This window comes from Euleptes europaea, chromosome 12, assembly GCF_029931775.1.
Source record: "Euleptes europaea isolate rEulEur1 chromosome 12, rEulEur1.hap1, whole genome shotgun sequence".
NCBI lineage: Eukaryota > Metazoa > Chordata > Lepidosauria > Squamata > Sphaerodactylidae > Euleptes > Euleptes europaea.
Window position 1 is genome coordinate 1,576,482 of NC_079323.1, and position 27,751 is coordinate 1,604,232.

Sequence of the window (27,751 nt, forward strand, 5' to 3'; positions counted from 1 at the left end):
GAGGCCTGGGGTGTCTTTTGTCCCTTCTGACGGCTCCTTTTCTTCCCCGCAGACATCTCAGGGGGTCCAGGTGAGGCGCTTCAAGACCCTGAGCGACCTCATTGCCTTGTACCTGCAGCCGAACCAGGGCCTCGTCTGCACCCTCCTCTTCCCTGTGGAGCGGGAGAAGGAGAAGGAGTACGTGGAAGACAGGGACTACTCAGGTACGCGCCCGTTCCTCCACCACCGGCGCAGGGGTCTGCGGTCTTGGACAGAGGGCCGGCCAGCCATCATGGTTGGGGGTCTGCAGTTATACGCTGGTCAGGGCGGATAGTTGGTGGGTGTCAGGAGCAGCTAATGCTATGGAGACTCAGCCAGACCTTCTTTTTTTGCTGTGGGGTGGGGAGTTCCAGCCCTCCACCAGGGCTTAATTTGAGCTAGCCGAGTCACAAAGGATTTTGTGCCTGTTGTCATCACCGGTCCCCAGAAGCAAAACTTCTTTTTTCCTAACCACGAGACTCAAGACCACGTACAGAGTGCATTTTCCTCACCCCAGCCAAATGTGTGGGCATCTCTGCCACTGGAGGAACAGGACTGTTGGGGCATCGTGTCTCTCTTCAGGGTGGGATAGGGTGGAGTGGACCCCAGAACCTCCAGTTTGGAGAATGAAGCACAGCAGAGACCAAAAGGGAACTTTGCTTTGGATCCCCATCAATATTCTGGGCTGCATGAGCTGGTGGGGAAGGGAGCTGGCAGAGGATGCCCAACTTCATAGGGAGAACTGTGCCCTCCCCCCCCCCCGCATCTGGAAACTGTTTGGAATTGACGCCTCCCCCTTTCTTTTAGATGGGGAAGATGAGAAACCCCCGCTGCCGCCCCGCTGTGGATCCACCAGCATTCCTTTTTTCACCGCCACCCCAAGCATTGCTAGCAACACCCCTGCCGTGCAGGACGGAGTCCTTGAAAGGTAATCAACAAACGTCCTGGGACCCTCTGTTGTGGCCTCCTGTATTTATTTATTTATTTACTTACTTACTTACTTTATTTATATCTGGTCTTTCTCCCCGACGGGGACCCAAAGCAGTTCATATTGTTCTCATCCCTTCCCTTGTTATCCTCACGACATCCCTGTGAGGTAGGTTAGGCTGAGAGAGTGAGATTGGCCCGAGGTCACCCAGTGGGCTTCCATGGCAGAGCAGGGATTTGAAACTGGGTCTCCTAGATCCTAGTCCGACATTCTGACCTCTACAGCACGCTGCTGGAGCCCCCCCTCCCACCGCATTTTGACTGTGTCCCATCTCTCCTGCCCACCTTCCTTACAGCTATAGATACAAAGGGGTATTATCTAATAACAAGAAGTCTCTCTGAGCATGTGCAGAGTGTTTGCACCTCATTGCTGAGAGACAGGATGGATGGGGGGGGGGTCAACCCAGCAGAGATGGATGGGCCAGGGATGCAGAGAAAGAGACGGTGGGCATCGAGAATGTGCATGGGGGGGATATAAAAGAGTGACCACTTCCTCCCCTTGCCTTTGCGTTAGAGTTGTGTATGTTTTAAATAGCTACCGTGTATGTGTTTTTATCATGGTTGTTTTATCCATAGTTTTTATTATGCTTTTTGTAATTGTCTTATGTCTTGTGATACGCAAATTCATGAAGCGTTCCATATTTTTGGGGGAGGGGCTGTGTCTCAGTGGGAGAGCATCTACTTGGCATGCAGAAGGTCCCAGGTTCAATCCCCGACATCTCCAGTTAAAGGGACCAGGCAAGTGGGTGATGTGAAAGACCTCTGCCTGAGACCCTGGAGAGCTGCTGCCAGTCTGAGTAGAGAATACTGACTTTGATGGACCGAGGGTCTGGTTCAGTATTAGGCAGCTTCATGTGTTCATATATTGTAAGCCACCTTGAGTTCTGCAAGCAGGTGAGGTGGCCAATACATATTTTAAATAAATAATTATTATTATAGTAATATTTTATTTTATTATATTTATAAATAAATAGGTTGGAAGTCACTGGGCAAAATGTTGGCTGCCGGCCTGGAGCTTCTTTATGGAGCCCCTTCCAGACTCCTCCATGGCACGTCAGCCAGGAAGACGGGGACTCCGCCTCCAAGGAGCAGAAATCTAAATTTCAGTGATGTGTGTCTAGGGGAGGGGATAGGTGGGAGGGAGGGGTCACAGGATGTGCAGAGGCATTTCACAAGTCTTGGGTTTCGTTTCTGCTCGTGGTAAAGACTTGGAGGGATAATGAGTAATACTCTGCAGTCTGTCAGACCCAAAGCTGGAGTCCAACCTATGCAGTGAGTTGCCTGCTCCACCCTCTAGGCCTTTGTTTGCAGACACCAACCTCTGTGTTTGGATATTTGCTCCAAGGCGTCCCACAGTCCAGTCTCTTCTGGGGCGGGGGGACTCATAATGGGAAGCCCTCCTGCAAAGGAAACTGTGCTCCTCTGGCATGCCGTACCCACCCATGCGCCCTTCCCTTCCAGCACCACCAATGGTCTCAGCACCGTTTCCCACGAGTACCTGAAAGGCAGCTACTCCCTGGATCTGGAGGCAGTCAAAGCCGGAGCCAGCAGCCTGCCCCACCTCAACAAGACCCTCGTGGCCTCCTGCAAACGGCTGCACAGGTAAGAGAAGGCAGTGGGGGAGAGGAATGGATACAGCCCCCTGCCCAGAAGAAGAAGAAGAGTTGGTTTTTATACCCTGATTTTCTCTACCTTTCAGGAGTCTCAAACTCTCCTTCCCTTCCCCTCCCCACAACAGACACCTTGTGAGGTAGGTGGGGCTGAGAGAGTTCAGAGAGAACTGTGACTATCCCAAGGTCACTCAGCTGGCTTCATGTGGAGGAGTGGGGAAACCAACCTGGTTCACCAGATTAGAGTCCGCCACTCTTAACCACTATACCACTCTGGCTCCCAGGTTCCCCCCTCAAAGTCAGCCCCACCTTCTCTGGGTCCAGGGCCGGCAGATCTCACTTCTTATAGAGACTCGCCCATTTCAGATTTGGTCAGTTGCTGGAAACTCCTAAAAGTCCTTGTTGGGATGGACTTGTCGTCATGGCAGAAGTTAATGGAGAGGTTAGATTTTGTGCTGTACGTGTATGTTTGGATTTTTAGAATTCTGTGGCTATTATTGAATTGTTTGGTGCTTTACTGTTTGCCAGAAACCTCATTACCAGCTGGCCTTGCGAGAAAGCACAAAAAAAGAAGTGTTTGGAAAAAGGATTTTAGGTGTTGTTAAAGGAGCTGTGCCTTGACTTGGACGGCTCAGGCTAGCCCGACTAGGGCCGACCCTGCTTAGCTTTTGAGATTTGATGAGACCAGCCTAGCCTGGGCCATCCAGGTCAGGGCAAAAGACTTAGAGGTGGTTTGTCATTGCCTGTCTCTGTATAGCAACCCTGGACTCCCTTGAGGGTCTCCCATCCAAGTAATAACCAGGGCTGACCTTGCTTTGCTTCCGAGATCTGACATCCAGAGGTGGTTTGCCATTGCCTGCCTCTTTCTAGCAACCCTAGACTTTCTTGGTGGTACCAACCAGGGTCAACCCTGCTTAGCTTCTGAGATCTGACGGTCGGGCTAGCCCAGACCATCCGTTTCTTTGGTCTCCATGAATTCATTTTTATTGAAGTACCCAAACTCCATGCTAGTTACAGTATGAGATTTTTGCATGTCTTAGCTGCGTTCTGGTGTTTCAAATGTTGTTGGTTTGCACTTAAGAGAAATCAGTTGAAATGGTTGTCCTAAACCAGAACGCTACATATCTAAACTCTGGTTCTCATCCTTCCAGTGAGGTGGACAAGGTCTTGTCTGGCTTGGAGATCCTTTCCAAGGTGTTCGACCAGCAGAGCTCTCCCATGGTCTCCCGGATCTTGCAGCAGGTGAGCAGCGTCATTGGTAGAAGTGCAGAAGGCAGCTGACGGGGTCATTGGGTTTGGACTGTCCTCCCTACCAGGAAATTCTGAAGAGTTCAGGGCTTTTTAGCTTAGAGAAAAGATGAGGGCCCGGAGGGGGCATTATAGAAGTTTATGAAATAATGAAAGTGGTAGAGAAAGTGGGACTTGGTGCCACTCAATTACATTGATGGGCAGTAAAATTCAAGACAGGCAAGAGAGAGCACTTCATTGCACATGAACACATGAAGTTGCCTTCTACTGAATCAGGCCCTGGGTCCATCAAAGTCAGTATTGTCTGCTCAGACCGGCAGCGGCTCTCCAGGGTCTCAGGCTGAGGTCTTTCACATCACCTACTTGCCTAGTCCCTTTAACTGGAGATGCCGGGGATTGAACCTGAGACCTTCTGCATGCCAAGCAGATGCTCTACCACTGAGCCATGGCCCCTCCCCCCAAAAGCATTAATGTTAACTCACTGCCACATAATGTAGTGATAGTCCCTAACCGTCATTGATTTTACAAAAGTGGCTGGTAGACTTTACAAAGGCGGCAGGTAGAATGGGTCTAACACAACGGAGCCTCCACATTCAGAAGCAGTCTACCGGTGAATGCTAATGTTGGAGGGCAGAAAACGGGACCTGCCAGGAGAATTCCAATGCTAGTCTAGAGTAGTAGCCATTGTTGTGTCACTGCCGGAAAAGCACGCGTGCAATAACCTCTGACCCAAAGAGCCATATTCCATCCCTGACATGAGGCCACACTGGGGAATGGTGCTCAGAAGACCCACAGGTGGCTTCCAAGAAACTGAGTGATTTCCACTGGTCTAGAGGGATCCTTGGTTTGACCCAGCATAGTAGTAGTTCTGTTCCCAAGCAATGAGCCAGGGCCACTTCCCTGCAGTTGTCCAGAAGCGCTGATTCACCTGCACATCAACAGATGAAGCTGTCTTATACTGAATCCGACCCTTGGTCCATCAAAGTCAGTCTTGTCTACTCAGACTGGCAGCAGCTCTCCAGGGTCTCAAGGCAGAGGTCTTTCACATCACCTACTGCCTGATCATTTTAAGTGGAGAAGCTGGGGATTGAACCTGGGCCCTTCTGCATGCCAAGCAGATCCTCTCCCATGGAGCCACGGCCCCTCCCCTTCTTAAAAAGCTGCCAAAGTTGTTGTCCATTTTCAGGTTATATTTAGACACCACACTTAATATCGTGGCGCTTCTGTAGCGAATTCAGTGTGCTTGAAACAGCAATGTTTGGGCTGGCAAACCTGCCCCTGCCCCCTTGGCCCTGTCGAGGCCTCCTGGACCTGTGTGCCATCAGCTGCCTTCCGTGGGGCTCTGCCCACTTCCCTGCCCACTGGCACCGTGAAGAACAGCCTGCAGCCTGGCTGGGTTTTCCCCTGGGTACTCCAGAATCTCTCCGAGGCCCACAAGTCCGCTTGATTTCATCCCTCGTGCTCCTCTAAGGAAGAAACTGTTTATGTGTGTTTCAGGAACCGCATAAAATATTCCCTGGGCGGCATGCTCCTACTTGCCTCTGACTGTTCTTGGTTTAAACCCTTTTGCAAGGCTTAAGCCCCTCCCCGAGAGGCACAACCCACTTCCTGCCTTGCATACAATCCAATCTCGGCAGCCAGCCAGCCTGCCTCCGAAGAAGCTCTTCTCCCTGGTAAGGGCAGGGCATGCTCTGTTTTGCCACGGACACCTGCTGGTCCCAGCTGCCTGCAGAGACTTGGAGGCCCCCTTCCTGACCTAGAGGCTGTCCCTCTGCTGTGGGGTGAAGCACCTGAGATCTGTCCTTCCTGCTTTCTGGCTTCTGCTTGCCTGGTTCCTTCCTTGCCACCCTGGAGAGCCTGCTGGCACCGAGGGAGGAGCCGGATCGTGTCACTGTCTGGGGGAGGTGTTCTGATTCAGTGGCATTGTGCCTGCTTTGTGTACAGAAGGTCCCAGGTTCTATCCAAAGGGGGTGGGGCAATCCCACCGAGAACCTCGAACATTGACCAAATGGACTAGTGATTTCCCTTTTTCAGTGGTTTTGCTGGGCCATATGGTAAGGACCCCCCCTTCAGACTGGCTGTGTCCCCTGCCCTCTTCAGTCAGTGGACTCCTTGGCACATGTCCTTTTGCATTTTCCTTACGTGTACCAACTTAGGCTAAAATGGAGTATACCATTTATTTTAACAAATGGTCTGCATTTTCTCGAGCAGCTTTGGAGCAGAAGGTTCAGTTCCTCTTAGAGGACTCTGACCCTCAGTGTACTTATTTTGTTGCTCATTTTTTGAGTCGAAGGGAGGTGTTTTTTAGAGATGGGTCTTATTTACGTTTTATGGTTTTATTGTACAAGAACTCAATCTAAGAACAGGGGGAAACGAAGAAAGGACTAGTGATTTGTCTTGGCATAAGTCAGCTTTGTTTTAATTTATTTATTTACGTTATTTATAGTCTGCCTTTCTCATAGGGACTCAAGACAGATTAGGATGGAAGGTGGCAGTGGGGGTGGGGAGAGAGACGGTGTATTCCCTTGCTGGGAAATTCCCTTGGACAAAGGGTTCCCTGGAAAACACCCTGGTAACCAGCCACCCCCACTCAGGGGCCTCCTGAGAACATCTAGACTGGCCCACTGAGAAGGTATCCTTCTAGTGCAGTAGTAGAGCAATAACAAAGCGACAGGGTAGAAACCCTAAGAAATACTTCATAACCAACCCAGCAGTACTTGTGCAGTCTAGCACATGGGGGAGAGATTTGGAGAAATTTCCCATAGAATTAAATTGTACCAAGACTTTATAAAAAGGTGTATTATACAAGAGAGAGGGGAAAAGGAAAAGGGTGGTTGGATTGTAAAAAATGGTGTACTCTTGTCTGAACACAATAATCAAGAACTGGAGGTTCTTATCTGAGATGTAATGGAACGTGTCAATAGTCAAGTTCCAGGCTGTGGAAAATGAGTGTTTGCTACCCAGGGGGTTTGGGGGAGCAAATCTGGAATGTCCATCCATTCCTGCCAGCTTTGCTTTGGGTGTTAAACACGGCACTTCAAGCTACTCTAGGAGCCTCCAAATTTGTAAGACCCTCCTTGTGGTTTCCAGAGCGCTGGACAGACGGGGGAGCAGGAACTGGAGAGCCTCATCCTGAAGCTGTCCGTCTTGAAGGACCTCCTGTCCAGCATCGAGAAGAAGGTGAGCGAGTCGGCCTTGGCCTCTGGTTAAACTCTTGGCCCTCTCTGCAGGGGTCCCCTGGAGGTTTGGATAAGGCAGTTTTGGGAGGGCGGCCATGTTGGTCTGCAGTAGAAGAGCCAGATTCAAGTCCAGCAGCACCTTAGAGACCAGCAAGATTTTGAGGGTATGAGCTTTTGAGTCACGGCTCCCTTCGTCAGATACGAGTAGGAATGACGATCCCTCAGCATTTATATATCCCAGTTAGAAGGTGGGAGGGGTGTTGCCAAGAAAGGAGTTAGGATGCAAAGGATGCATTTTGTGTTTTACCTTTGCATCCTGACTCCCTTCTTTGCAACACCCCCACCTTCAGACTATGATAGAAGGACTCAGAGAGCTCCATTCCAACTTGTATCTGACAAAGGGCACTTTGACTCTCAAAAGCTCAAACCCCCAAAATCTTGTTGGTCTCTAAGATGTTACTGGACTCAAATCTAATTCTGGATGAGGCAGTGGCCTTTGTTGGAATGGGGACCTGATTTGGAGCAGGATCATAAGGGCAGGGGAGTGTTAAAGCATCCTCCCCCCCCCAATTTTTGTGGTCTACAATGACCCCAGGAAACTACTGTGGAGCAAACGCATGAATACCCAATTCAGCAGATCCAGATAGTGTCTTCCTGGGTTTTTTTTTTTTAATTGGCTCAGGAAAACAAAATGGAAGAGGGGAAGTTTACCCCTCCTTATCCTTGTAGTCCTCATCCAAATCGGGTCCCTGTGTACCTGATAATTTTATATATATGTGAAAAAGAATTGGGTTTTTATACCCCACTTTTCTCTACCTTTAAGGAGTCTCAAACTGGCTTACAATCACTTTCCCCTCCCCTCCCCACAACAGACACCTTGTGAGGTAGGTGGGGCTGAGAGAGAACTGTGATTGGCCCAAGGTCACCCAGCAGGCTTCGTGTGGAGGCGTGGGGAATTGAACCCGGTTCTCCAAATTAGAGTCCGCCACTCATGTGGAGAAGTGGGGAATCGAACCCGGTTCTCCAGCTTAGAATCCGCTGTTTATGTGGAGAAGTGGGGAATCGAACCTATTTCTCCAGATTAGAGTCCACCACTCTCAACCACTACATTTAACCACTATTATTTAAAGTGGGAGCTCTGGACCCAGAATTCCCAGGATCACATCTGGCTTGACCTGCAATGAGAATGCTGTTGGGGCTCAAGAACTTAAGCATCTTCCTGGGGACTGTGTTTGTAGGGGGAGGAATTGTGGTGCCTCGAGAGTACAGTGAGCTGGTGGGGTGCTGTTGGCATCCTGCCCCAGTATTGGGCCCAGAGTGGGGTTGCGCACCCAGAATTGCTGGTGAGAAACAGGCTGTATCCCACCATCAGAATGGACTTTGGCCCCCTTCTGGACGTCCCTCTGCCCCCCCTTCCTGTCTCCTCCGATACGGGAGGGCTGGGAGAGGCCTCACCCCCTATCCTTCTGGGGACCCAAGTTGGAGCCTGCCCACCCCCACCCCCACTTCTTGCCTTCTCACACAAGTCGAGGAGGGGATCTGTGCAATTTTTACGTGCTTCTGAACTTTTCTCCATCTGGCAGTACGAGATTGTGGTTTAAAACAAGACAGCAATTTGGGGACGAAGAAATTGCCACCCTGCGAACAAAAATACTTTTCATGTTCTGTGATTTGATTTTCGGGGCGGTGGGGGGGGCAGTGGTTTTTGTGGCTGGAGAGCAAAGTTTGGTGGGGGAGGGGGAGGCCGGGCTTCCAGCCCAGCTCTGCCCACTGCCTCGGAGGATAGTGCCCACTGCTTATTTGGGCAGAGGAGCCCCAGAGCCTTGGCGAATGGGGCAGCTTTGTGGAGTGAGGACCCATCTGCAGGGGTCAAAGAGCCATTTCCTAAACCCTGCGGTGGTCACCCCTGCCCTTGTTTTCTCCACCCCCATTGTTTTCCTTCGCCTTTGCCATAAGTGCATTAAATTCCTTGAAAATTCAAACGCAAGCCGAATGATGCCAGCCGCTGCCAATGTCTGGAGCTGTGCTCTATTTACTTAATTTATTCTGGTTGCAGAATAATTATGGGTTTCTTTGGAGCAGGCACTGGGGGGAGGGGAGGGGCATGAAATGCGAGCTCGCTCTCTGTCTCTCTCGATATTAACCCTGTCTTACCCTGTGCCGCCCCCCCCCCCACAGGCCCTGAAAGCTCTCCAGGATATGAGTTCCACAGCCCAGCTGGGACTCGGCCAACCTTCTTCCCGCAAAGCGAAGAGCATTCCAGTGCAGGCCTTCGAGGTAAACCTCTCCCCACCCTACAAGTCTGTTTTGCCGCCTCAGCCGGGACCCTCTGTGGTTACAATTCTGCAGGAGCAGAATGTGGCCCCGTGGGCCCACGGAGCTCAGCTTCCAAAAATATCTGTTTCCACTTTAAAAACAGGCTTCTAGCCCCTATCAATTTAAAAGTGGTTGAGTGAGGTTGTTTTTTGTTGGGAGGGGGAATACCCGCTGCGGTAAGCTGAGTCAAGTTTGCTAATAACATCCAAAAACTTACAGAAAGACAAGCTATACAGCATCCGTAGGATCAGTGAAACTGAAACCAGAGCCATTTCCTGGGAACTGAGAAAGTAAGATATTGGGTTGTGTCCTGATCTTGTTTAGAGAGATGTCGCATCTGAGTTTCAGCAAACCCTCTTCTAATTTCAGAGCAGACTCACAGCTGAAATCTCAGAAGCCAGAAGGGGTTTCTAACAGTTGGGAGGCAGTCCTGAATAGCTCCAAGGATGAATAATAGAATCATAGAGCTGGAAGGGACCACCAGGGTCACCTAGTCCAACCCCCTGCACAATGCAGGAAATTCACAACTACCTCCCCCCCACACACACCCAGTGACCCCTACTCCATGCCCAGAAGATGGCCAAGGTGCCCTCCCTCTCATCGTCTGCTTAAGGTCGTAGAATCAGCATTGCTGACAGATGGCCATCTAGCCTCTGCTTAAAAACCTCCAGGGAAGGAGAGCTCACCACCTCCCGAGGAAGCCTGTTCCACTGAGGAACTGCTCTAACTGTTAGAAAGTTCTTCCTAATGTCTAGACAGAAACTCTTTTGATTTAATTCCTACCCATTGGTTCTGGTCCGACCTTCTGGGGCAACAGAAAACAACTCGGCACAACCAGAGTGAATTTGAGATAAATGATAAAATGAATCTTGAATCCCTATTTGGAGGTGAATGAAGATGACAGAGTTTCACTGATTTTCCCTTGTGCTGAGGAGACTGTTCAGAGATTACAAGGAGGTCAGAGGGGAGAGGAGAAATTCAGGAGTGAGCTGGAGACAGGAAACTGACAGTGAGGTTTTCCAGTCATCAAAGACAACTCTAGTAGGGTGCAGCTCTTGTGGCCTGGCTGGCTGTGCTCTTGGTGCTTTGAAAACCAGTGGATTCTGCTATGTTCTGCTATTCTTTAGAGGTCTTTTTGTATGTCTTTAAATGTATTGGGGAGGGCCCATGGCTTACTGGCATCTGTGTGGAATGCAGAAGTTCCCCAGTTCAATCCCCGGCATTTCAAGTTATAAAAGACCAGGTAGTAGATGATATGAAAGACCTCTGCCTGAAACCCTGGGGAGCGGCTGCCAGTCTGAGTAGACAATACTGCCCTTGATGGACTGATTGTCTCATTCAGTATAAGTGAGCTTTGTCAGAAGGGCCTAAAGGCTGTTCTCCCCACCACCACCACCACCTTTTTGCTCTCAGGTGAAGCTGGACCTGACGTTGGGCGACCTCACCAAGATCGGGAAGTCCCAAAAATACACCTTGAGTGTCGATGTGGAGGGTGGGAAGCTGGTGGTGCTGAAGAAGCAGAAGGACTCTCAGGAGGACTGGAACACCTTCACCCACGAGAAGAGTAAGTGGACATTTCTCTCACCCACCTGGAGCCTCAGTCCCCCTCCCCAAACCCACATTTATTTATCTGTGTGTGAACATAAGAGCCTTGCTTTATCAGACTGGTGGTCCATTGATTCCAGCATCCCGTCCCACACAGTGGTCAACCAGTTCCTCTGGAAGTCCAACAACAGGGCGTTGAGGCCGAGGCCTTCCCCTGATAAGAACCTCAGAAGAGCCCTGCTGGATCAGACCAGTGAGGGTCCATCCAGTCCAGCATCCTGCCTCACCCAGTGGCTGACCAGTTCCTCAGCAACAGGGCATAGAGGCCCGATGTTGTCTCCCAGCGCTGGTAGAGTTTTGTTGCCTCTGAACATGAAGGTTCCCTTATTCACCATGGTTAGTAGCTGAACGATGGACTTCTCCTCCATGAATCTGTCTTGCCTGCTTTTCAAGCCCTCTATGCTCATGCCCATTAATTACTTGTTGCGTAATATTGTCCATCTACTGCCCATCGGCTTTATTGGGTGCCCCTGAGTTCTAGTTATTATGCTCGGAGGAGAAAAAGTTCTCTCTGTCCACATCTGTCTCTTCCCTCCTTCCAGTCCGCCAGCTGATAAAGTCCCAGCGGGTACAGAATAAACTGGGGATCGTCTTCGAGAAGGAGAAGGACAAGACCCAACGGAAGGATTTCATCTTTGTCAGCGCCAGGGTAAGTTCGGGGCTGTCACATTCCAGGCCACTTCCACCGGCACAGTGGCCTGCTGTCTGTTGGCACATGGCTTGTTGAGATGCTGACATCTTGTGCACTTAAGAGTCAATGCTTCTGCTATTTGTTAGGAGAGGAGATGCCACATCCATCTGGAAAGAGGCCGCAGATGCTGTGTTCCCCAGGGTAGATAGTTTGGTCTGCAGTAGGACAGCTAAGAGTCCAGTAGCACCTTAGAAACCAACAAGATTTTCGGGGCTATAAGGACTGAGGGACGTATCTGACGAAGAGAGCGTTGACTCTCAAAAGCTCTTACCACCCAAATATCATTGGTCTCTAAAGTGAACCTGGACTTGAATTTAGCTGTTCTGGGTTAGATAGAAATGGCAGTTGATGATTGGGCATGACTCGTTCTTAAGAACATAAGAAGAGCCCTGCAGGATCAGACCAGTGGTCCATCTAGGCCAGCATCCTGTCTCACACAGTGACCAACTCTGGAGGGCCAACAGCTAGGCCGAGGCCTTCCCTTGATGTTTCCCGAGGCCTTCCTTTGATGTTTCCTCCTGGCACTGGGATTCAGACATTTGACGTCCTCTGAACATGGCTAGTAGCCATCTCTTCTCCATGAATCTGTCTTAACCCCTTTTAAAGCCATCTATGCCTGTGGCCATAACTACACCCTCTGGCAGCGAATCCCACATTTTAATCACTTGCTGTGTAAAGAAGTATTTCCTTTTGTCCGTCCTGAATCTACTGTCCATCCGCTTCATTGGATGCCTTTGAGTTCTAGTAGAAAAAGTTCTCTTTAGCCGTTTATGCAGGGTCAATTGTGATGCTCGCTCAAAGCTCTTTTTAAAAATGCGATCTTTAAAATGCCTATTTAAGATCCCGATGCAAAAGTAGAAATTCCACCTCCCCCCACTCACCTGCTCCTTTGTTCCTGTTTGCATATCCATTAGCAACCTCTGTGTGCATAGCTAATGCGCGGCTGTGATTTTGCATGCTTGCTTGAGGGGATTCTTCGCGGCGGCAGATTAAACACAAAAGGTCACGTTAAAGGGGCTCTTAAGAAATGTGAAGCAGGTCTGAGCCAGCTTTGCAGTCACTTCCTGAATGACGGTTCAGCGTGAAAAACTAAAAAAAATATGCGGGGCAATTCAGCCTGGATTTTGCTGCTAATTACCAAGCATAAATGGCCAAAGTCAACTATCTCCACCTATGCTTGGCCGGTTTTGATTCCTTTTTAGCTGGGTGAGATTTGAGAATTGGTGTGTCCCCTTGGGTGTCTGTTGACAACTGAAATTGATTAGCACATTCGACAAAAAAGCAACACCTCAAAAAAATATTTCAAGTGCATCTGTCCGCAAGAACCAGGGAGCTCTCCTGTTCTTTTATGGATGTCCTCACCATCTTTCAGGAAGAATCTTGGAAAGGAAGAACCTGGGAAAAGCCCGTAGGTGGGCAAGAGAGTGGAGGGCAGGAGGGGATGAGGTAGCTGTGGGAATGGGGGATGGAGTTCTAGAAGCACAGACCTGGCCCCTGGAAATTCATTGGTGTCTGGGGCATGTTTCCATGTCTTTTGTCTATCGTGTTTAAGATAGAATACCCAAGAACTGGAGAGCTTAGAGAAGCTTTTGTTACATGCAAAGGTAAGCGTGGCTTGTTCTTGTGCCCAGCTGACCTCTTCTTCCCCTCTGTCCAGAAGCGAGAGGCCTTCTGCCAGCTCCTGCAGCTGATGAAGAACAGACATTCCAACCAGGATGAGCCAGACATGATTTCTGTCTTCATTGGTACATGGAACATGGGTGAGCATCGATGCCTTGTGGGGGGGGGGAGCTCTTCAAGATTGCCCTCTTGGGAGGGGGAGAGGAGCCTGACCCATGAGTGTGTTCAGCTGTCAGATCCTTGCTTAGTCTGTCCGGCACATGGCAGTCTCCTCTCGCTGGGAGCTGCTGTCTGGCAGAGAGAGGTCTGTCGGCTCCTGTGCTCAGGTCTTGTTTTGATGGAGACGCCGAGGGGTTTTGGCCCTGGCACACAAGGCAGGGGTCTACCACAAATTCATTTATTTATTTATTTTATTTGGTGTTTGTATTAACACATGCTAAAATGCTGTTATTATGCCAATAAAGGTTTATGTATGTATTTATTTGATTTTTTTACCCTGCCCCTTTCTGATTGGGGTCTGGATCAGGATGGCTAACAACAGTTAAAATATACAATTACAATGGAGATAGATGACGATGGGTAGCCATGTTTGTCTGTAACAGCAGAAAAGAGCAAGAGTGTAGTAGCACCTTAAAGACTAACTTCCAGAAATTTTGTTGTCTTTAAGGTGCTACTAGACTTTTGCTCTTTACTACAATTAAAATGCATTTGGGTGTCTGTTAAGTGCCGTCAAGTCGCTTCCGACTCATGGGGACCCTATGAGTCAGTGTCCTCCAAAACGTCCTGCCTTTAACAGCCTTGCTCATGTCTTGCAAATGGAGGGCCGTGGCTTCCTTTATAGCGTCCATCCATCTCCTGTTGGGTCTTCCTCTTTTCCTGCTCCCCTCAACTTTTCTTGGCATGATTGTCTTTTTTGGTGACTCAGGGCAGCAAACAACAGTTAAAATGAGTGCTTTAGCACTCAACCCCCCCCCCCCCCAAAGTGTGCACAGTCACTCCAGCTTGGCACCCCAAAACTTCCCGCCAATGGAGGGGGGGCGCTGGCAACTCTATCGGCAAAAGCCCCACCCACTTTCTAAAAACATTTTGATGCCAGGAAAGGTGTCTGCTTGCACAGTGGTGCCCATCAGCACCATGCTGGGGAGCCCTGCCGTAATGAAATCTCAAGATACCGCAGAACTTTGCAGACAGTTGTCTTCCCGCGTGAACGTAAAGCCAAGGGGGGAAAACGCTTTTCGTGCTGTAACCCCCATGGCTCTGGTTGATTCCCTCTCCCACCCCCCGCAGGCAGCGTGCCCCCACCCAAGAACATCACTTCGTGGTTTGCCTCGAAGGGCCTCGGCAAGACGCTGGACGAAATGACCGTCACCATCCCCCACGACATCTACGTGTTCGGCTCCCAGGAGAACTCCATGGGGGACAAAGAGTGGGTGGATTTCCTGCGAGGCGTCCTGAAGGACTTCACGGAGATGGAGTACCGGCCGGTAGGTGCTCGGGAGCCGAAGGAGGGGTTGACTGGGAGTGGGGGGGGGGGTGGCCGATGCAAAGGCATCCCCTTCTTTGTCTTTGTGGGAAACTGGGCTGAAGCTCTGCTTTTGGGTAAGAAGAATTGAAGGCACAGGTAAATGTCGGGTGGGGAACACCCTGCTTGGCTGTAATGAACCTCCCATATGCACCCACCTGGACACTCCAGTCTTCTTTGGAGGCTGTGCTTTGGTTGCCCCTGCTGGCTGAGCTAGATGGGTGGTGACCCGAGCAAGGGCCTTCTTGCCCTTGTGGCACCAAACTTTGGAACTCCCTTCCCGTCTATTCATCTGTCTCCATCTATCGGTGTCTTCCACCAGTGGGGGAAGACTTTTTTTTTTGTTTCGTCTGGCATATCCTCAATAACAGTTACCGGTCCTCATAGAATCATGGAGTTGGAAGGAGCCTTAGAGGCCATCTAGCCCAACCCCTTGCTCAGTGCAGGATCAGCCTAGAGCATCCCTGACATGTGCTTGTCCAGCCGCTGCTTAAAGACTGCCAGTGAGGGGGAGCTCACCCACCTCCCTAGGTAGCCAATTCCACTGTTGAACAACTCTTACTGTAAAAAAAAGGTTTTCCTAATATCTAGATGGTACCTTTCTGCCCATAATTTAAACCCATTGTTGTGAGTCCTATGATCCTCTGCTGCCAACAGGAATAGCTCCCTGCCCTCCTCTAAGTGACAGCCCTTCAAATACTTAAAGAGAGCAATCTTGTGGTAGTGTTTGTATATGTGTGTATATAAAGTATAACTACTTTATAGTTTTAAATGTATTTTTAATTGCTCAAATGTTTTAATTTTTTAAAATGTCTGCCATCTTGTAAACCCTGATCGGGTGAAAAGGCGGCATAAAAATGTTTTAAATAAAATAAATACATAATGACTGTGCAAAGAAAGCTGAGGGGGGATGTGATCACACTGTTAAGATTCCCAAAAGGCTGCTTTCTTCAAGAAAGGGGCTTCACCAATCATTTTATTTTAGTTCCCCTCCCAACAGATTTCCAGGTGTTCCTCTCCGAGAAAAACAAAGCATCCCAAGTCCCCATCTTTTCCCCCTAAACGGTTTCCTTTTTTTGCATCCCTAACTGAGAGAAAAGTCTTTGTAGAATCAGATTTTTATCCTTCCGTCTTCCTTCTTCCTCTCCAAAACCAGGTGGCTGATAATCCTAGGTAAAAAAAAGAAGAAATTTCCTTTTGGTCCCAGTGATATATCCTTTCTTCTCTTGGTGACATCTGCTGTCTCCTGGGTTTCCTTTCCAGATCGCCATGCAGTCCCTGTGGAACATTAAAATTGCTGTCCTGGTAAAACCGGAGCATGAGAACCGGATCAGCCATGTCAGCACCTCAAGTGTGAAAACTGGGATTGCTAACACTCTGGGTAAGGAGGGGGGGATCTCTCAGGGCTGAGGGGTGGGCCAGTACAAACGCCTCCTGGAGAAGTTTAGGCAGTTACATCCCAGAGATCAAGTGGGTAAAAAGCGGAGGTAAAATTGAAAATGGTTCAGCGGTCCGGGGAGGAGCGTGGAAAGGGAAGGCTGGATGCTCTGGAGCAGGACAGGCCTCTCAGCTGCTTTGAATGGCCCTTGAGCAATTTAAAGGGTTTTCTGACCTGTGAGCCGAAGCTGCAATCCAGCAATCCGGCTCTCCTGACAAATAGTTATGCATCTTGAAAGCTGGGTGCAGAGTTCCCACAGGGCAAATTTACTCCTCTGTGATTTAGCTAAGTAACCTTGGATTGCATAACCTTGATGATGAGGAGGAGGAGGAGAAGGAGGAGTTGGTTTTTATAAGCCCACTTTCTCTACCACTTAAGGAAGAATCCAACCGGCTTACAATCACCTTCCCTTCCCCTGCCCACAGCAGACATCCTGTGAGGTAGGTGGGGCTGAGAGGGTGAGACTAGCCCAAGGTCACCCAGCTGGCTTCATGTGGAGGAGCAGGGAAACAAATCCAGTTCACCTGGTTAGCTCGATCTCATCAGATCTCAGAAGCTAAGCAGGGTCAGCCCAGGTTGGTACTTAGATGGGAGACCACCAAGGAAGTCCTGGATTGCTACACAGAGGCAGGCAATGGGAAACAACCTCTGTATGTGTTTTGCCCTCACCAGGAAGATCCAGGCTAGCCTGATCTCTTCATATCTTGCAAGCTAAGCAGGGGCAGCCCTGGTTAGTACTTAGACGGGAGGAAAACTGGGGTCAGCTATGCAGAGGGATGCAATGGCAAACCACCTCTGAATGTCTCTTGCCATGTAAACCCTACGGGGTTGCTGTAAGTCAGCTATGACTTGATGGCACTCTCCACCACTTTCCACCACTACCACAATTGTGCATTGGAGCATCGCTGACAAGGCCTGTCATCCTCCCTTTGAGAGCGGCACCCGTCCTCTCTGAGGAACCGCCTTCTCTTCCTCCTCACCCTCTCTGCCGTTTTCCTTCTCAGGCAACAAGGGAGCAGTGGGGGTCTCCTTCATGTTCAACGGCACCTCCTTTGGCTTTGTCAACTGCCACCTCACCTCGGGCAATGAGAAAACCGCCAGGTAAGTCAGCAGGTTGGGAGGCGAGACCACCGGGCTTGAGAGGCCGGTTGCAGATCTGGCTGAGTGGCCATGCTTGGGCAGGGGCTTCCTGGCAGTCGTGAGTAGAGGCACCCTCCAGCCGCCCTTAGTGAACAGCAATGAGGAGTGTTAGATTTGGGTCCATTAGTACCTTAGAGACCAACACGGTTTGGGGCATGAGAGCCAGCGTGGTGTAGTGCTTTAGAGCGGTGGTTTGGAGAGGTGGACTCTGATGTGGAGAACCAGGTTGGTTTCCCTACTCCTCCACATGAGCGGCAGACGATAATCTGGTGAACTGGATTTGTTTCCCCACTCCTCCACATGAAGCCAGATGGGTGACCTTGGGCCAGTCACAGCTCTCTTAGATCTCTTTCAGCCCCACCTACCTCACAGGGTGTCTGTTGCGGGGAGGGGAGGGGAAAGTGGTAGAGAAAGTTGGCATAGAAAAACCAACTCTTCTTCCTCTTCTTCTTCCTGTTCCTCCTCTTCTTCTTCCTGTTCCTCTTCTTCTTCGTTTTCTTCTTTGTTTTCTTCCTCCTCTTCCTCTTCTTCCTCTTCTTCTTCTTGAAAGCTCACGCCCTGAAAATTTTGGTTGGTCTCTAAGTTGCTATTGAACTCGAACCTAGCTCTTTTACTGCAGACCAACACAGCTGCTCTGTGAAACTATCTTCACTGAGGGCTGTGTTATCTTTCCATACATTCAGGCTAGACAGGGTTCCAAATTTCCTTGCCCCCATTAGCAAAAATGATGCTGTGCATGTCTGAGCAACTGGCATGCTAAATTCTCCTCTCCTTCATTTTATCCTTACCACATCCCTGTGAGGTAGGTTAGGCTGAGAGCATGTGAGTGGCCCAAGGTCACCCAGCAAGCTCCCCATCCGGGTCTCCCGGATCCTAGGCCGACACTGACCGCTACGCCACGCATCAAGCCCTCTTCAGCCCAGGAGGACTGCATCATGTTCTCACCTGTGTTGCACCTCAGGGATATTTTATCATGAGATAAAGTAAACATTCATGGTTTTCTTTGCCCCCCACCCTCGGCTCTCCTGCCCCCATCCCCAGGAGGAACCAGAATTACCTGGACATCCTGCGCCTCCTTTCCCTGGGCGACAAGCAGCTCAGCTCCTTCGACATCTCCCTGCGCTTCACCCACCTCTTCTGGTTCGGGGACCTTAACTACCGTCTCGACATGGACATTCAGGTGAGGGGCGGGCTTCACTGGGGGAGGGGGAGTCAGCCCGAGATCTTCTAGGGAGGGAAAAGGATTCATCCCTGGAGTTTGGCAAGTGCTGTTCAAGAGAATGCTGCCCCTGAGAGTGTGCAGAGGGCATCTTAAAACACAGCTTGGCTGTCTGCAATTACCGGGAAGGGCTGCTGGGTGAGAAAGTGTCACTTCTGGGCCATCTCTTGACCCCGGTCTTTTTACAAGTTAGCCAGGGTTTGTGGGCGGGGGGGTCCTGGCTTTGTGTTCAGCTGACTCTGGGGACTGCACTGTCCCTGGGATCTTCTGCATGCCAAGCAGATGTTCTACCATGGAGCCACAGCCCTTTTTAGGTTGTTGGCTTTCAGCGCTTGGACTGCATGTGGAAAGAGAGAGTGGCCTTCTGCAGACCTTTGGGGAGTTCTCGTTCTGCACAGGATGCAAATCCAGGTCTCCAGGCAGTGCCAAACACTAAAGAAGACTTCTCTCCCTCAGGAAATCCTCAACTACATCAACCGGAAGGAGTTCGAACCTCTCCTGAAGGTGGACCAGCTCAATCTGGAGAAGGAGAAACACAAGATCTTCTTGCGATTCAGTGAGCTGCCGGACTCTCTGGTTGAAGGGGGCCGGGTAGGGGGGACTGTGGGGGGGGCAGACCTTGTGCCCGGAGTGGGGCATTCCCTCTTCACTCAGAGTATCAATCTATTGATGGCTAATAGCTGTAATAGTCCAAAGAATGTTCTGTGGAACTCATTGCCACAGTGTGGGGGTGGGGGTGGGGAACAGTTGCCTGATAAGTTGTATTTGAGGGCTAATAGCTCTTGGAATAATGCTTCCTATTACAAGAGTTCTTAAGGGCTTAACGTGGTTTCCCATGAATTATCACAGAAGGCCCTGCACCTCCCTGTGAGGTAGGCCAGCACTATTATCCTGGGAGGTGAGGAGGCTAAAACTGAGAGAGCACACCGGAGAACATCCTGGCTTCTCAACCACGTAGCTAGTGTGTTCTCTTTCTCACTGAAACCAGATTCACTCCGGTCACCCTGGCTTACAGAAGCTGTGCTAGAGGTGGGCGGGGGGTGGGGGCAACCACAGAGGCCTGCCCTTCTGATGTAGGCCTTTCTGGGTCAAGTGGCCAGCTCCCGTGTGAAGCAGGATGCCTGAGTCGGTGGCCTGTTCATCTGACCCCGCAGGGCTGTTGTGATGTTCTTCTGTGTGGCTTTGGCATGAATGTTGGGGTCCCTTCTAGCTCCAGCCCTCTCCAGCATGTGCTCTGCTTTTCCAGGTGAGGAGGAGATCACCTTCCCTCCCACGTACCGCTACGAGAGGGGGTCCCGTGACACCTACGTGTGGCACAAACAGAAGCCCACTGGGGTAAGTGCCGTGGGCCAAAAAGGGAGTTGCAGACGGCTTTGAGGAGAAATGCTGGGCTGTGTGGGAAGCCTCCAGGGCAGATGGCAGTCTTTCTGGATTGTGGGCAGATAGTTTATCTGGCTGGCACGCAAATTCCAGCATTAAGGGTGGGGGGATTCTGGCAGACAAGGCAGCGGAGCCCTGCGGGCCCCTGAGCTCCTACCTTTCAGGAAGCACTGGTCTCACAAACACAAAATGAGAAGCTGGATTCGAGTCCAGGTTGGAATTTTGTGTCCAGTTCTGGAGGCCTCTTTATATTGTCTCTCTCCAAGTTCATGGCTTTTTCTTTGGGCCCCTGAGGCACCAGAAATAGGATGTGTGTGTTGGGGAGCAAGGGGTTTTCTTGGTTGTGATGGTCCTGAGGCAGCCAGAAATAGGATGTGTGTGTTGGGGAGCAAGGGGTTTTCTTGGTTGTGATGGTCTTGGGGGGATTCCTGGCACGGCCTACCCCAGCCCAGCTCCACCTTCCTTCTCCACTCACAGGTGAGAACCAATGTCCCTTCGTGGTGTGACCGCATCCTCTGGAAGTCGCACCCAGAGACCCACATCAATTGCAACTCCTACGGTGAGTCATGGGGTGCAGCGGCCTGTGATGTGGTGCGCTTTAGACGTGCTCCTGGCTGCAAACTGCAAGATTTGGAGCCTGACCCTGGAGGTGCCGCTTGGAGATGTCAGAATTGGGACTTTTGTTTGTTCACACATCCCTCTCTCTTCTCCCGGGAGAGAACGGCAGGACGGGCCTGGAGGCGCCTGGTCCAGTTCCGTCTCGATGCCTCGCCCATCCAAAGTGCCTGGACAGTAAAGTGACCGCTGGACAGAGAGGGGCCTCCGCTTGCCGTAGCACTAGGATCTCTTTCTGGCTCTCTTCGCAGGGTGCACGGATGATATCGTGAGCAGTGACCACTCCCCTGTCTTCGCGGCATTTGAAGTTGGAGTGACGTCCCAGTTTGTTTCCAAGAAAGGTACTGGAATGGAGAAGGCAAAACATGTTTGTGTGTGTGTGTGAGAGAGAGAAGAGAATCAGTGGGGTCCACCCTGTGTGTATGTGTGTGTGTGACGTGCCAACTTATAGCAGCCAACTTATAGCAATCCCTGATGGGGTTTTCAAGGCAAGTGAGAAGCAGAGGTGTTGCTGAAGAGCTTCTGCCAGTCAGAGCAGGCAATACTGGCTTTGATGGACCGAGGGTCTCATTCGTCATGTGTTTGCCTGTGTCCCCTGCCTCTAGGTCTCTCCAAATCTTCGGACCAGGCGTACATCGAGTTCGAGAGTGTCGAGGCCATTGTGAAGACAGCGAGCAGGACCAAATTCTTCATCGAGTTCTACTCCACATGTCTAGAAGGTGGGGAGGCGCTTTCTCTTGGCACTCATGTCTGCATGTTGTGCCAGCGTTTGTGTGTAGGCCTGGGGGGTCCCATTCAGAACTGTGGAATGTGGGTTAGGATTCTTCCTTCAACCCCTGAGAAATTCAGGGTTAGACTTGCAGGGCTGGATCCAGCCACCTGCTTGCACAAGGACTTCTGATCGGCCCCGCACCCCTCCCGGCAGCAGTCCCTTCTAACCCAGGCCCCATGTGGGGTAATAACCACACAGATGAGAGGTCTGCAGTGAGGAAGAGGAAGGGGACAAAATGCATTTCTCCTCCTCCTCCTGTCAGCCTCCACCCTGTCCTTTGGCCTGGACTGATGTGGGGAAGTGTCACGGCTCAGTGGTGGAGCTGCCGTCCCTCGGAATTTGCTCCCTGGCATCTCCAGTTCAAAGATCTCAGGTGGCTGGGAGGGGCTTTTCTCTGCGTGAGACCCTGGAGAGCCTCTGACAGTCAGGGGAGACGGACCGGGAGGTTGGCCAGGGCTGTAACTCCTTGAGCTCCTCCGCTCTCATGCCCGCCACCCTCATCTCCAAGTCTGAAGCCCATTTCGCTCTTTCCCCAGAATTTAAGAAGAGTTTTGAGAACGATTCTCAGAGCAGCGACAATATCAACTTCCTTAAGGTCCAGTGGTCATCCCGGCAGCTTCCCACGGTAAGAAGAATGCTTTGCGCCGCTTACCCCGCTTTAAAGTGGTGGGAATCTGCAACTTTTTCAGTGACCTTACTTGATGATTTGATCACAATGGGTAACCATGTTTGTCTGTCTGTAGCAGTAGAAAAGAGCGAGAGTCCAGTAACTCCTTAAAAACTAACAAAAATCTGGCAGGGTGTGAGCTTTCGTGAGTCACAGCTCACTTCTTCAGAAACAGCCAGAATGTGAGTCCATCTATCCTTAAGTAGAGAAGAGTGAATTAGACACCCAATGGCAAAAGAAAGTAAATGTCAATGGCAGGTAAATGACATTACCAGGTTAGTTACGATATGCAGAGAGGGGCAGTAGGTGTGGAGAAATCACTATTGGTAATGAGACAGGAATCCCAGGTCTCTATTCAGTCCAGGAGAATGCATTGACTTGAGCTTCATTATTAGTCGTAATTCAGCAGTCTCTCTTTCTAATCTCCCTTTGAAATCCCTGTATAAGAGAGACTGCTACTCTTAATCAGCAACTGAATGTCCTGGAAGGTTCAAATATTCCCCCACTGGTTTCTGGCAGGGTCTGAGCTTTCCTGAGCCATGGCTCACTTCCTCAGATACTGCTAGAATGTGAATCCCTCTATCCTTAAGTAGAGAAGAGTGTATTAGTCACACAATGGCAAAGTAAATCCCAATAGCAGGTATTAGCAGTCATGAGCAGGCGTGATTGGATCAGGTGTGATATGCATAGGTGTAGTGTGTGTATTAACTGCCGTCAAGTCGCTTCCGACTCACGGCGACCCAATGAATCAAAGTCCTCCAAAATGTCCTCTCTTTGACAGTCCTGCTCAGATCTTGCAAATTGAGGGCCTTGGCTTCCTTGACTGAGTCCATCCATTTCTTGTTGGGTCTTCCTCTTTTCCTGCTGCCCTCAACTTTTCATATCACTTGGTGGGTACCCACGCGAACTGGGCATTTCTTGGCCTTGGCCTTACTGAGCGCGTCTTCTTTGGTTCTGTGCCTTCAGCTCAAGCCGATCCTCTCAGACATCGAGTACCTCCAGGATCAGCACATCCTCTTGACGGTCAAGTCTTTGGATGGCTATGAATCCTACGGTAAGTAACCGAGGAACCAGAAGCTCTCCAGGGTGAGATCTCTGCCGAGTCTCACCCTGGAGAGCAAAGGAGAGGAAATCAAGCTCTGGGGTCCCGTCTGGCCCTCGGGATGAACAACTGGTCAAAAGCCCCGTCCTGGTGGACAGCAGCAGCTGCCAGCAGACCAATGCTTGTAAAAAACTGTCAGACAGTTCAAGGGTCATTCGGGGTCTGAAGGGGCTACACCTGGGTCTCTGCCTACTTTGGGGGGATCCGTCTCGGATGCCGGCTCTTCCTGTTTCCAGCATCCAGTGGTGACTCCTCTTTCAAGCCACCTTCAACACTGAGAAAACTGTTTGTCCATCTCCGGCAGCTGCTGAACGTTGCCATTTGTCGTGAACCGGGCTCCAAACAATCCCAGCAGTTCTTTGCCAAGGGGATGCTTTTGATGCCAGGGTAGCTGATGCCGCATCACTTTCTAGGCAACTGTACAATGTCAGGGGGAGCCACTAAACTGGGAATTCTCCTTACTGCCTGTGGGGAATCGAACTATTCTCTCCAGGATCAGAGGAGCATGCCTGTTATCATAGTTGCTGCTGAACACAGGCAGGACAAATGCTGCTGCAGTCTTCCTTGTTTGTGGGCTTCCTGGAGGCACCTGGTTGGCTGCTGTGTGAATGGATTGCTGGACCTGATGGGCCTGGGTCTGATCCAGCTAGGGCTTTTCTTATGTCCTTAAACCTGGTTCTCCAGATCAGAGTCCACCGCTCCAAACCACCGCTCTTAACCACTACACCACTCTGACTCTCAGCAAATGCAGCTCTCTGACCTTCACGTTGGCTCTTTCCTCCACAGGCGAGTGCGTCATCGCCCTCAAATCAATGATCGGCAGCACCGCCCAACAGTTCCTCACCTACCTGTCGCACCGAGGAGAGGAGACGGGCAACATCCGGGGGTCCATGAAGGTCCGGGTCCCGGCCGAGCGGATGGGCACCCGCGAGCGCCTCTACGGTGAGGGCAAGGGGCGAGGGAGCTGCCCCCTGTTCTTGGGAAGGGGCGGAGGGAGCAGGGAGGCCCGCTTAGCTGTGGGGCAGTGCCCAGTCCGTCACTCACTAGCAGGAAGACTTTTGCCGGAGTGAAGGTTTCCTCAGCAGAGAGCGTAGGGAACAGCATTGGGTCTAGTCCAAGGCCCGTGGCTTTGTGTCCAGGCAGGGGAGGGCAGCATCGAAAGGAGAGGGGCTGTGGCTCAGTGGTAGAGCATCTGCTTTGCACACAGAAGGATAGTTGGTTTTTATATGCCGACTTTCTCTACCACTTAAGGGAGAATCAAACCAGCTTGCAATCCCCTTCCCCACAATAGACACCCTGTGAGGTCGGTGGGGCCGAGAGAGCTGTGACTAGCCCAAGGTCACCCAGCTGGCTTTAATGGAGGAGTGGGGAAACCAACTCAGTTCACCAGATTAGCCTCCGCCTCTCATGTGGAGGAGTAGGGAATCAAACTCCGTTCTCCAGATCAGAGTCCACCGCTCCAAACCACCGCTCATAACCACTACACCACGCTGGCTCTCAAGGTCCCAGGTTCAATCCCTGGTCCATCCAGTTGGAAGGACCAGGCAGAAGGTGATGTGAAAGACCTCCACCTGAGACCCTGGAGAGCCGCTGCTGGTCTGAGTAGACGAGACTGACCTTGACGGACCGGGGGTGGTGGTCTGGTTCATGTATCATTGCCCGGTTTGTGCTGGCCATTTCTCCAGCAGTGCCAGAGTGTGAGCTTTACGTCTCCCCTTTCCCCCAGAATGGATCAGCATCGACAAGGACGAAACTGGAGCGGCCAAAGGGAAGCTGCCGCCCCCAGCACCGCGGACCAACCCGGAGCACTCCAAGTAAGACTCTCGGGTGGGGCAGTCTGAGACAAAACTGTCTCCCACGTGACCTGTGCAGGACTGTTGTGCAGTCCCACGTGGGTCCTAAGCATGCGCAGGCCATGGAGATGACCACTGGACAAACAGTGGTTACAGGTAAGTGCTCGTTTCTGCCCTTCCTACATCAGCTCTTCCCCCGGCCTTCCTCCACAAGTTTTCCCACTGTGATTTTCCATAATTCTATCTGACGAAGCGAGCCGTGACTCATGACAGCTCATACTGAAACAGATGTTGTTAGTCTTTAAGGTGCTGCTGGACTTTTGTTTTATTTAGGAAAATGCAGCCGCCACCCCCCCACACACACACCTGCTTCTCAATGCCCTCTTCTCCCCCATTTCGCTAGATCTTTTGGGAAAAAGCATTCCTGTGGAGAAGCAGCAGGGGCGGCTGCTGGCCCCTCTGGGAAGCTCTTTGATGATCTCGAGAAGCCGGGAGCCCTGACGGCTGCCCGCCCGCCAGCTCCGCATCGTGGGACCTCAAAAGACGAGGTCTCTCAGACCAGGTCAGTGACACCCCCCTCCCTAAGAGATCACAGCCGAGCCCCCAACCCTGACAGCCAAAGGGCCTGACTGAGGTTCCTATCCAGACTGTGCATCACTGCCTACTTTTTGGGATGTGGTCGCCTTTTCCCATGTGAACCTACCCATCTGCTCTGGTCATCTTCAGGTGCCCTACTTCAGGTGCCTCCGCCACCTGTGGCTAGACAGGTGGCAACCCAAGAAAGGGCCTTCTCTGTTGTGGCACCAAAACTTTGGAACTCCCTTCCCAGGGAGATCCATCTGCCTCCCTCTATTGCAGTCTCCCACCAGCAGATGAAGACTTTTAAAATTTGGTTTGGCATATCCCCAATAACCATTATTGCCCCCCCCCCAACCATGTTGCGCGTTTTCATTCAATTGTTCAAATATTTTAAAGGCTGTTTTGATGTGTGCCACCTTGGGGACCCTATTTGGGTAGAAAGGTGGCATAGAAATGTTTAAATAAATAAATAATTGTTGGTCCATGGGATGCAGGGATGTGGAGTAGAAGGAGTAGACCTGATACAGGCCTTCTAAGATCACCACTCAAAGGGCCCACCTGCAAGCAATAGGATGCCAGAACCCCTTGGGAGCCAAGTGTGGGTTTTATGTTTCGTTTGGGCCTGTGCGTGTATGGTTTCACAGGGTAGCTGTGTTGGTCTGCAGTAGAACAGCTCGATTTGAGTCCAGTAGCACCTTGGAGACCAACAAGATTTCTGAAGTCTTAGCTTTTGAGAGGCAAAGCTCCCTTTGTCAGTAGGAAGGGAAGTCCCTATCTGACGAAGGGAGCTTTGACTTTTGAAAGCGAATACTCCAGAAAACCTGTTGGTCTGTAAGGTGCTACTGGACTTGAACTTAGCCATGAGTGTACAGTGAATACTGTTTGCATGTCTTCCTGGCTGGGTGTCTGGAGAAATACTGGCAGTGGTTCCTCAGGCAGGGAGTCCTTGATCGGGAGGGGTGCAGAGAGCTAGGCCAAGCATAGCATACTGCCCTAAAGCGTCCTTCCTGCTTGGGACGGCTCATCATCCGTCGCTTGTGGGGCCCCCAGACAGCTCAGGTGGTCCCCTTTCTGTCCTCCTCAGGGCCAAGCAAGACACCACCCTGGACCAGGATGGGGGCCCTCTGAAGAACAGCTTCAACAACCCTGCCTACTACGTGCTGGAGGGGGTCCCGCACCAGCTGCTGGTCTCGGAGCTGCCCCCCGTGAGCCTGGCCAAGCCCTCGGCCCCCAGGAACAAAGTCCAGATCACAGTGCCTATTCAGCCGGAGCACCGGCGCCCCCAGCAGCCCCCCTCCCGGGCTGAGGACAGCTCCGAAGAGGAGGAGCCGGGCGTCCTCAACCTGCCGCCCCCGGACTTCCCGCCCCCACCCCTGCCAAAGTCGGTGGAGATTGACGTGACTGATAGTTCCTTATACACTGCGGTGGGGGGCCGGGGGGAGGAGCCCGGGACCAGCAAGCCCCGTCCCTCCGTGGCCTTCAGCGAGCCCCTGGAGGCCAAGCCCCCCAAACTGCACCCCAGACACACCCCGCCTCTAGGGCCAGGCTTCCTGATGGAGCCCCCCAGCGCGCCGCAAGCCCCCGGCAACCCCCTGGACGACCGCTCCTGCTCAGTGCTCCAGATGGCCAAGACGCTCAGCGAGGTGGACTACCCCGGCGGAGGAGGATCCGGGCTCGGGCGGGAGCAGCCCAGCCGGCCCCCCGCCCACCCCCTGACCAAAGTGCGGTTGGATCTGCCCCACCGCTGCCTGCACCCCGACTACAGCCGCCCCATCGCCTTCCCGCCCCGCTCCATCCGCGAAAGCATCGAAGAAGACTTGGCAGAAGAGGTGGGCCCCGGGGGGGGGGGAGGGGGGAGCATGGGTGAGGGGGGCATCTCTTCTGCCTCCCCAGATTCAAGCTTTGCTGAGAGCAAAGACACGCCCTTGTTGTGGGCAGGATGGTCCGCTGTTTTGTAAAACTAAGACCAAGAGGGAGTGGGGAGAGTTGGGTTGTGCCACTGCATGTGCTTGAACGGTTTCACTCCCCCCTCCTGAGCTATTTCCCCCATGTAAATCCACTCTGCAAGCTGCCATGTTCCCATGGGGGGCTGCGAATTCTACAAGTACCATATGAGTTGCCTGTACATAAGAACCTCAGAAGAGCCCACCTGGATCAGACCAGTGAGGGCCCATCTAGTCCAACATCCCATCTCACACAGTGGCCAACCAATCCCTCTGGAGGGCCAATAACTGGGCATAGAGGCTGAGG

At 51.5% G+C, this 27,751-nt stretch overlaps 1 protein-coding gene across 1 annotated transcript in view; it reads left to right on the forward strand.

The window, feature by feature from the left end:
- INPPL1 (inositol polyphosphate phosphatase like 1) overlaps nucleotides 1–27,751 on the forward strand; it is a 74,111-nt gene that overhangs the window by 40,216 nt on the left and 6,144 nt on the right. The window contains exons 4-27 of the mRNA XM_056858809.1: nucleotides 53–203; nucleotides 826–946; nucleotides 2,467–2,607; nucleotides 3,767–3,857; nucleotides 6,954–7,043; nucleotides 9,221–9,319; nucleotides 10,772–10,922; nucleotides 11,506–11,612; nucleotides 13,312–13,414; nucleotides 14,562–14,758; nucleotides 16,060–16,177; nucleotides 17,239–17,335; nucleotides 18,416–18,554; nucleotides 19,050–19,149; nucleotides 19,840–19,928; nucleotides 20,451–20,532; nucleotides 20,840–20,929; nucleotides 21,194–21,307; nucleotides 21,897–21,985; nucleotides 22,994–23,081; nucleotides 23,916–24,071; nucleotides 24,856–24,943; nucleotides 25,326–25,484; nucleotides 26,586–27,330. Of these exons, the coding sequence (XP_056714787.1) occupies nucleotides 53–203; nucleotides 826–946; nucleotides 2,467–2,607; nucleotides 3,767–3,857; nucleotides 6,954–7,043; nucleotides 9,221–9,319; nucleotides 10,772–10,922; nucleotides 11,506–11,612; nucleotides 13,312–13,414; nucleotides 14,562–14,758; nucleotides 16,060–16,177; nucleotides 17,239–17,335; nucleotides 18,416–18,554; nucleotides 19,050–19,149; nucleotides 19,840–19,928; nucleotides 20,451–20,532; nucleotides 20,840–20,929; nucleotides 21,194–21,307; nucleotides 21,897–21,985; nucleotides 22,994–23,081; nucleotides 23,916–24,071; nucleotides 24,856–24,943; nucleotides 25,326–25,484; nucleotides 26,586–27,330 (3,405 nt within the window). The remainder of the gene's footprint in view (nucleotides 1–52; nucleotides 204–825; nucleotides 947–2,466; nucleotides 2,608–3,766; nucleotides 3,858–6,953; nucleotides 7,044–9,220; nucleotides 9,320–10,771; nucleotides 10,923–11,505; nucleotides 11,613–13,311; nucleotides 13,415–14,561; nucleotides 14,759–16,059; nucleotides 16,178–17,238; nucleotides 17,336–18,415; nucleotides 18,555–19,049; nucleotides 19,150–19,839; nucleotides 19,929–20,450; nucleotides 20,533–20,839; nucleotides 20,930–21,193; nucleotides 21,308–21,896; nucleotides 21,986–22,993; nucleotides 23,082–23,915; nucleotides 24,072–24,855; nucleotides 24,944–25,325; nucleotides 25,485–26,585; nucleotides 27,331–27,751) is intronic.